Raw genomic sequence first — 8,901 nt, 5'->3', positions numbered from 1 at the left:
TACTTATCATTCCAGAAACAAAATGAGTAAAAACATTCTTCTGCTGTGGAATTTACAGCAACGCCTTGTCTTGATCATTCAGCAGTCTCACAATTAAAGAAATGATATATTGGAATAAAATTTGCAAAGTGAAAACTTTTTCTATCTTGTCATTGTAATTATGGTTTAAAATGAGCAGCTTTTGTCATATTAAGCTTCTCTGTGTGTGTTTTACTTGCCAGAGACTTATAACACTTGTTGTTACAGGTAATATTTGAGACAGTCTTGTGGGTTTGGTTCACCATAATGTGAGATGTTATACGTTTACCTCTGCACCCATGTAGTAAGTAAAACAAAAGTCAAGGATTAGACATGTATATTTTATTAAAGAAGAAGCTATACAACAGCCAGTCATCATAATATACAATATTAACAATATTCAGATAAAAATGTAAGGTAACAGCTTGATCCCATACGTTCTGAGTAAGAGGAAGAATATATGCCTCCACCCAGATTAATTCAGAAAGATCATTTTTAACTTTGCTATTTAGAGCTAAAACAATGTCTAATAATTCTTTCACAGTTAGAAATGATATGATGTGTGGAGTTAAGCATATGCAGATATTTACTGTTCTCATTTTACATGCTGCTGTACAGGGGCAGATGCATCCTGGCAACATGTCTGAACTACATTTGCCCATCACCCTTTTGTGTGATATGGTGTAAATGTTCTTACTCTTACTGTTTGTTGTAGTATTGCCTTTGCTCTCGTCATTGGTCCTTGGGGGCCACAAGCAAAGACAATACAACCACAAACAGTAAGAGAAAGAAAATTTGCACCATATCAAAAAAATAAAGAAATGGCAAATGTAGTTTAGACATATTGGGGAATAACTTGGGTCATAGCTTTTCTTTGCTGACCTCAGAAGAATCATGAAAATTAATTTTATTCCTCTGGGTCTAACGCTTCGGTTCTGATGTTCATTCTTATGGTAAGCTGTTGTGTCATAATTACATTTAAAATCATGCACTGGCATAGTTATCTTTGTGGAGCAGTTTAGATCCTGACTTGTCATTTTTACTTGTTTTTTCTCTCGATATGCATGCATAGACAACCAGCAAGACCATGCAGAGCACAAGCAAGCATAGTGAGGCATAAATGCCGCATCGTAGAAAGGTTTCAGTTTGCAGGTGTTTTTCATCTGTGGAAGCTATGACAGAAAGAGGGGAAAAACATATATTACAATGACTCTGAGGAAGCAAAGTGATGGCTCACAAAAACAATTCTTGTTTATAATATTATATACCTTGTTTTGCATTAGTAGTAAATGCAGGGCTTCTAGTTGATTGTTCTGTGGAAAGATAAAAACTATTTCGTTCAGTGAGGCTCACTCAATTCATGAATCTTACCAAAGCATTAAACATGTGAGAGTGAGACTAATGTTAAATTAAGAAACACTACAATATTAATACATATGATATGTGAATGAGACTCAAGTCGTTTTCAACAAACCTGTGGATGTTTTTGGTTTGCATTGTTTTGAGTCTGAAAAAAATACAACATTTATTTTTAATGACACATTTTAATTAATGACATCATACCCAATATTTTTATTAAAAATAATAACATTTATTTGGAAACTGAGTTATTTACCTTTGACAAATAGCCTAACTTCACAGCTAGGTTTTCCATTTATGCAGAGAATGTATAGGCCTTGATCAGACTGATCACATCCATCAATGGAGAGAGATAAATTTTCATCCAAAAGTACTGTCCTGTTCATGTAAGTGTCTCCTTTTACTCTGTTTCCATAATATGTCCAGATCACCCTTTCACCAGATCCTTTTTTCCAAAGTGCATTTTCCGGTATCTCCACTTTGCCCTCAGTATCCCTTTGCAGACAGGACAATGTTGTTTGCTCACCCTCACAATGTACTATGAAACCTTAATACAACACAGAACTTATGTGATTTGTTATAGGAACAATAAATTTGACCTGATACAGATTTTTAAAATGAAGTAACTCTGTAAGAAATCAAATGGGCATTAGTTGTGTAAAAGAGCTTACCACTATTTGCTGTGCAGATTGGAATCAGCAGGAGGAAGCATGATATGACTTTTAACCTGCAGTTAAAAAGTTATGTATTAAATATAGTAGTTAAAGATAAACAGTTATACGGGTAATATTTGCTTGTCCTGATAATACCAAATTTTAGTTTACCAGCAAATTAAACTGGCTTTCTTCACACTGCATGCTGGGGAAATCTGTTCTTGAGTTTTAATCACATTAGCTTAACTGCATAAATTACATGATTTGTCCTGTTATATTTGCACATATGTAATTTAATTGTATTTACCAGAGGCCTTTGGATCATCATATAATCATGGACAAAATATTAACAAAAAAAAAAAACAAAAAAAAAAACGACTGCCTTTAACAATTGTATTGGCTTTAATGAACATTTACTCAACGTTAGAAATAAAAACAGTATAATTTTGCTACCCGTTTTCCCATCAAACTGAGTTAAAATTATTATTAACTCAAAATAAATAATAATACGAGGCTTATTAAATTCACTTTTACATCATATATTTATATATCTTGTTGCTGTCTACGCTATCATTGTTGCCATGACAAACTTTAAAATGGAGTGTGTTGTTCTGAAACAGTAGTCACCCAGATACTGATTCACAGCGGACTATAACACAAGGCGGTATCCAAGAGATGGTCCTCACTGCGGAACATGAAATCCACGGGGAAGAGTCGGATAAAATCCAACTCCTCCCACCTTACATATACCTAAACCTACCTGTCTCCACCCCCTGATCCCTAAACCCACCCCTAAACCTACCCATCTCCACCCCTTAATCCCTAAACCCATCAATCTCCACCCCTTATATCTGGATCCAACTCCGCCCCCCGGATCTCATGCACTGCATTGAGGTGCTACTGGTATCCACGCCAGCCCCAGTGCGAACACCAATTAGGCTATACGATCTAAGAATTGTCTTATTTGAAGCGTGACTGTACATTACATGTTCTGACTTGAAGATAAACTATTGTGGAAAAATAAAGTAAAAAAAACACAAAACTTCCCTTTTTCACAAAAGTAGAGCTTTTGATAGCTTACACAATTCACAAAACTGTAAGGCAACTAAGCTCATTTTTATTTAAATTTTCTTCGATTTTATTGAATATTATATAAGCAAAGCTGAAAAAAGGTTTACTTTGAAACAATTTTCTCTCGGAAATTGTTAAAACATTTCACTAAAAAAATACAAAGAAATTGCAAGGAAAGTATAGCCTAATATTGAATTAAACCTAAAACTTAAGTAAAAACAAAACAAAAAAACGCAGTATGAGTAGGCTATTACATGCCCACATAACTAATAAAACGCTGTATGAGCGATGTATTAAATGCAGTTTGTTATCCAATATTCAATTCCAATCCCTCAATACTGCCTAAAAACGCCTCATAGTGTGGTAGATCTCGAGCTCTTCTGCACTATCCAAGTAGCCTAGCCTACTTATCGAGGCTGTAGCCTATACTCACAACATTTCGTGCAGTCATGAGTTCGGTCCAATTGACTGTCGTTAAATCACCACCCAGTTCCTCTTCTTAACAGTATTCTCTGCCTTATTCTACAGAAAGATCTCTCTCCTATTTATCAGGATGGAAAGTACAAACAAAGGCGAAACGAGCACACCTACGAACTGCTATTGGATTGCGAGTGCAACGGGTGGGGGCAGCCTACGCACTCACGGGCTCCTACAAGTTCTCACTTTCAAAACGTAACACCGCGTTGACTGTCGGGTGCTGCCTATTTTTTTTACAGTCTATGGGTGCTGCTGACCTCGCATCATAGAGCCTCGCATCAGTGCGGGCTCGGCAAGTGCGCATCGAGGGCGCATATCGACCGCAAGGGGCGCTCGCGAGCACCCTTCTGAAACCTAAAACGACAAATGGGACACGGTTTCATAGGAAACGCGTCGCGCACGCGGCAGCTATTGTAAGTCCACAAGACCTAAAGTGCATAAGAAGTGTGCCATTTGGGACAGGGGCAGGGGCATTTCTAACCAGGAAGAGAGTGATGTGTCGTACGTGTCGCCTAGCAACAACTTACACATCACAGCATAACGCTCCTCCGATAAATTATTTGTTATTAAAGGAGCTATGTTCACAAACTGTTAATTTTAACAGAAAAGCTAGCCTACTAGTACAGCACCCGCGTCCTCAACACAACACTATAACGTTAGTGGAACAGTTCTAGGTGTGGAAATACATAAAACGCTGTGGATCAGACGAAGTAAACACAATCACATAACGTTATCACAACAACACAGAACAATATAGGGGCGTATAGCCAGTATTTACCCCCCCCCCCCAAATCAATTCAGAAATATGAAATATTATATTATCTTTTATATTATGTTATGAATGATTGCTGTTATTTATTTATTTATTTATTTATTTATTTATTTAGCCTATACTCATTTAGACCATATTTTTTTATGTGGACGAGCCTATACTGTATGCATGATTTGGCATGGCAGCCAATAAATAACCATTAGGCTACCTTACCTAATGCAGCAGAATTCTGTGTTTGGCCCAGGTCCGGTTCCTGAGAATATTTTCTTCACACTTGAACCCTTAATAATAATAACAATATTAATATAATAAAAACAGCAGAGCGTGAACCCCTAATGAACTCCTTAATGACCACAGCAGGCTTTCAGATCACCGTGAATATTCAAGTCCTCTTTTAAAACACCAAAAAAAAAAAAAAAAAAAAAAAAATTGTGCTGGTTTAATTTTGATGTTTATGGCATTAATGGTATAAAGTAAACATAAAGAGCTATATGTATATGTATATAAGCCCATAAAGGAAATACAAAAAATGTAACTAAAACATAAAAAACAAAAAATATAAAAATGAAAGCTGAATCAATATCTTATTAAAATTATAATAAATAAAAAAAACATACTGAAGGTGAAAGGGTAGAAAAATGAAAGTAAAACAAAAAACAAAAAAGGAGTAAAGACCTATGGGTGAAGCGGCAGTTTAACAATGCACATTATGCTTATGAAAAACAGTAAAAAGATGCAAATCAGTGTTTTTTTATGCTTGAAACTTGATTTACACTTGTACAAAACTTATTTTGAGCATGCATATTTATTTTATGCTTACATAGGCCAACACTTGAATTAAACACTTGAATTAATTCACCCCCCCCCCCCCCCATATTAAGTATCTCTGCTGGTGCTAAAACTCTGTAACGCCACAAAGTTTGGTGAGCATTCACCTATCCTAAACTAAATATAGGTGATTTAGATAAATATCACGATTATATCCATGGAATTTATGTTTTTATTTATTTTGTACAATATAAGAACAGAGGGGATAATGCATGTATTTTCATTTAATGCGTGCGTATACTGTGTCCTGTGTCAGCTGATGTTGTCCTCTGTTTTTTCGCATTTTGTTTATATTGACAGATGCATATGTAATTTCATCAGCTTCATTCCCCTGAAACAACAGAGATAAGTGTAAGTTACCAGAAAAAGGTTTGTAAAACTTAATCAGTTTATCAGGCCAGGTCATTAAATACTTTAACTTTATATATTTAAAGTTGCTAACCAAACAAAAATGAATTGAATTTAACTTCATCAGAAGTATAAAAGATGAATACCTGCTCGTCCTGTGTACTTTTATATAATGTCTTTGATGCCTTTAAGTTTCCTGAAAAAAAAAGAAAAGAAAAGAAATGTGTAATTTGAATAGCTGAACAGTTAAGCTGAATTTAGGCAACATGAATTGTGATATGTGCCTCTAACCTTTTTTTGGTCTTTTTATTCTCCAGCACATGCACACATTTGACATCAGTGAGAGTAAAAGAAGCACACAGATCACAGGCAGCCATATTGTGGTACTGATGTAATGATCGTAATTCCATTTTGTATTCTGCTGCTCTGCAGGATAAGGAGAATATGGCAGGATTTTAGGATCTGAATTGTCAGTTTAGTTAGAACACATAAAATGCTATATGGTCAAATATTATATAGCATTTTTACAATATGACTTAGCTAACAAATTCAATGAAATTCTCAGTGACATTCTGTTTAAAGGCATGAATTAATTTACTTTTTCAAATTTGCAATCATGTTTTTGTCATGCTTTTAATTGATCACCTTTGGTCACTTATTTTAAATGAATAGGCCTATGATAATGTTATTTAAGGAAATGTCTGAAATGCTTACCTTCATAGTCCAGTTTTGTGCAGTGAGATTGCTCAGTCTTATAGTCCATGCAGCAGTAGAGCATCAGATCAGTGTCAGTGATGTTCATCAGAAGCAGAGAGTGAGTGTTTGTAGGAGAACTGAGAGCTTTTATCCGTCCAGTGTAACTTGTGTGAATATTGGAGGGTTCTGGTTTAGAGTTACCTCCATACAGATATTCTAGTCTCAAAATTCTTTCAAATGTTTGGTTTCCGTTTGTAATGATCCAAGTAATCTCTGTATCATCTTTAATGCTACAGGGGAGAGTTGTGTTTCCTCCTGGATGAACTTTCACTGATGATCCTTCAGTGAAAATCATTAAGACGCTGAAACCTGGAGATGAAACAAAAACAAGTATTATGACCTAAACTGGCTTTCTTTAAACCTATTTATTTTTTACTCTACATATGATGCACGTTTTCTTTAAACATTGATTGCTATCTATCAGAATAATGGTTTAAAACTGAGAATAAACAACTTGCAACAAATAAGCAACAAGTGTTTTGATAGAAATAATTGAATAGCCTTGAGCTTCAATGTCAATATAAAAAGTTATTAAAATCAGCATTGTTTTTCCTAAAAAAGTCTTTCCTAGACTGTGGAACACAGTCATATCTGAGTCTTCTTCTGAATTAGTAGTGACCAGTTTAGAGTATTGAATGGAGGAATTATTATTGTTATTTACCATAAAAATGTCATTACACAAATGAATGATGAGTGTATTACACCAATGTATTATTTCTTTAACTGAAATCTGCTGTTTCAAATTACATTCTAAAATATTTTTCAAATATTTGATTTCTGGATTATTTAGAGATCCATCTTTACACACTGAGGACAATCAGTCAATTGTCCTCTGTGTGAAAAGATGGATCTCAAAACCGTTCAGTCACTGTTGGACAGGGTTCAAATATGCAGAATATGCTGGAAAACCAACGAATGTGAAAGGGACAAGAGACTCTTGAACAACCCATGAACAAATAAATAAATAATCAGTTGTGAATCATCCAGGTAATGTCATCAAGATAACGTTCACTTTTTCCACAACACTGTGAATGTTTAATGGGATTTGTTCAATTATAACTATTATACTATTATAATTGTTTGTGTGTTTTTAGCTTTAGCACATAGTGTTTATCTATACTTGTGACGCTATGAACTCTTCACATTCATGTACAAGACTGGCTGATTTAGAACTGACAGATTGTTTAGTTTCCACACGAACAACCTTTTGAGCAAACATCATGCAATTAAGGTTTTTCATTTCCATTTTTCAGTGGTCTGGAAACTGGTTTCAGAATAGATCACATGTATTCTTTGAACCTGTATTTTTGTAGCAAGTCCAACATATTGCTAATGACCACAGTGACTACAAGCTTACCAAGAGAAAGCGTGTTCACAATCAGACTCAAATCAAGAAAAATATTACTTTCTGCTATATATTCTTAAGAAGTATTATCACCTTTTACTGTGTTCAGTGTAATACTTCAGCGATATCTAGTCAGCCATGACAGAAAATCTGAAAATGCATTACTATCAATCCAAAGCTATAAAGATGATGCCATATAACAATATTCCTAATTCAGCCTCTTAGAAAAAGAGGAAAAAGAAATAGTGCTTTTTTTGTTCATTGCTAATTTTAGTTCATCATTCACAGAAAAAAAGCACATATGTATACATATGATACACGTATTAAATAAAAGGAGGACACACAAAGCCTTTGGCATACTCACTTATCAATACTCTCAGCATCTTTTATTCTGGGCTTCTCTCTGTGTTGTTATCTCTTCTAATCTGGGCTTCTTCCACTTGTGGCTTTTTCTTCTTTAAAATTCACCCTTTTTTTCTTTTTTTAACGTCATAGCCTTGACTCACCAATAGGCAATGATTCTGTGATAGTAGTAGACGCGTGCACAGAAACATGAAAATGAATGTTCAGGCAACCTAAAGGATGGATCAGTATCAGTAAAAAATTGTCATTTATTTATCCTCATGTCAGTGCTAACCTGTATGACTTACTTTCTTTTGTGGAACTCAAAGATATCTTGAGAAATGGTGAAACAACAAGAAATGAAATATCTTTAATATGAATCAATATGAGGGTGAATAAATGATGACATTTTTTTAGTTTTGGATGAACTATCCCTTTAATTATACAAGCTATCATCTAGATGTTGAGTATTTTAAGAGGGTAACAAATTCCTTGGTTTTTGAAATCAACTTAATGTGATATGACAGATGTATGGTAATGATATATCTTTAAAATAATGATATTTCATTTGAAATGAAAAAATGTAAATTATGGGTGATTACAAGAACTGTTGAAAAATCGATAACAATCAAAAAAGCCTGCCGATGTCATCACGTTACTCTGATGTCATTATGATATCACACTTTTCTAAGACTATACGAGTTGTCTAAACTATTGCCATTGCTTCATTATATAATCAAATTTAGCATTTATTTTCAGCCTTAATCTTCTGGCAAAAAGAACCTGAGGACTGTACAAACCACAATTTCCATTAAAATTTACAAAGCAAAATGCAAAGCACACTGGTGAGAGCATTTGAGGTTTATACCTACAGCATGACAGGATTAGTTCTAATACTGCATACTAGTGAATGTTAATGAGCATGATTTGGC

The 8,901-nt window shown here is 34.5% G+C and overlaps 1 protein-coding gene across 1 annotated transcript; it reads right to left on the bottom strand.

The window, feature by feature from the left end:
* Positions 1-339: 339 nt before the first annotated feature.
* Positions 340-3,878, bottom strand: LOC307153484 (uncharacterized protein). The gene is made up of 6 exons (XM_079862955.1): positions 3,535-3,878; positions 2,049-2,104; positions 1,634-1,924; positions 1,493-1,525; positions 1,287-1,331; positions 340-1,190 (listed from the first exon to the last, which is right to left on the bottom strand). Exons 1-6 carry the CDS (start codon positions 3,537-3,539, stop codon positions 1,003-1,005), a joined length of 618 nt encoding a protein of 205 aa, XP_079719081.1. The 5' UTR covers positions 3,540-3,878; the 3' UTR covers positions 340-1,002.
* Between the last annotated feature and the right edge of the window lie 5,023 nt (positions 3,879-8,901).

Source organism: Squalius cephalus, assembly GCF_949319135.1.
Source record: "Squalius cephalus genome assembly, chromosome: 25".
Lineage (NCBI taxonomy): Eukaryota > Metazoa > Chordata > Actinopteri > Cypriniformes > Leuciscidae > Squalius > Squalius cephalus.
The sequence above is the reverse complement of the archived record's forward strand: the minus strand, read 5'-3'. Positions and strand labels throughout refer to the sequence as shown.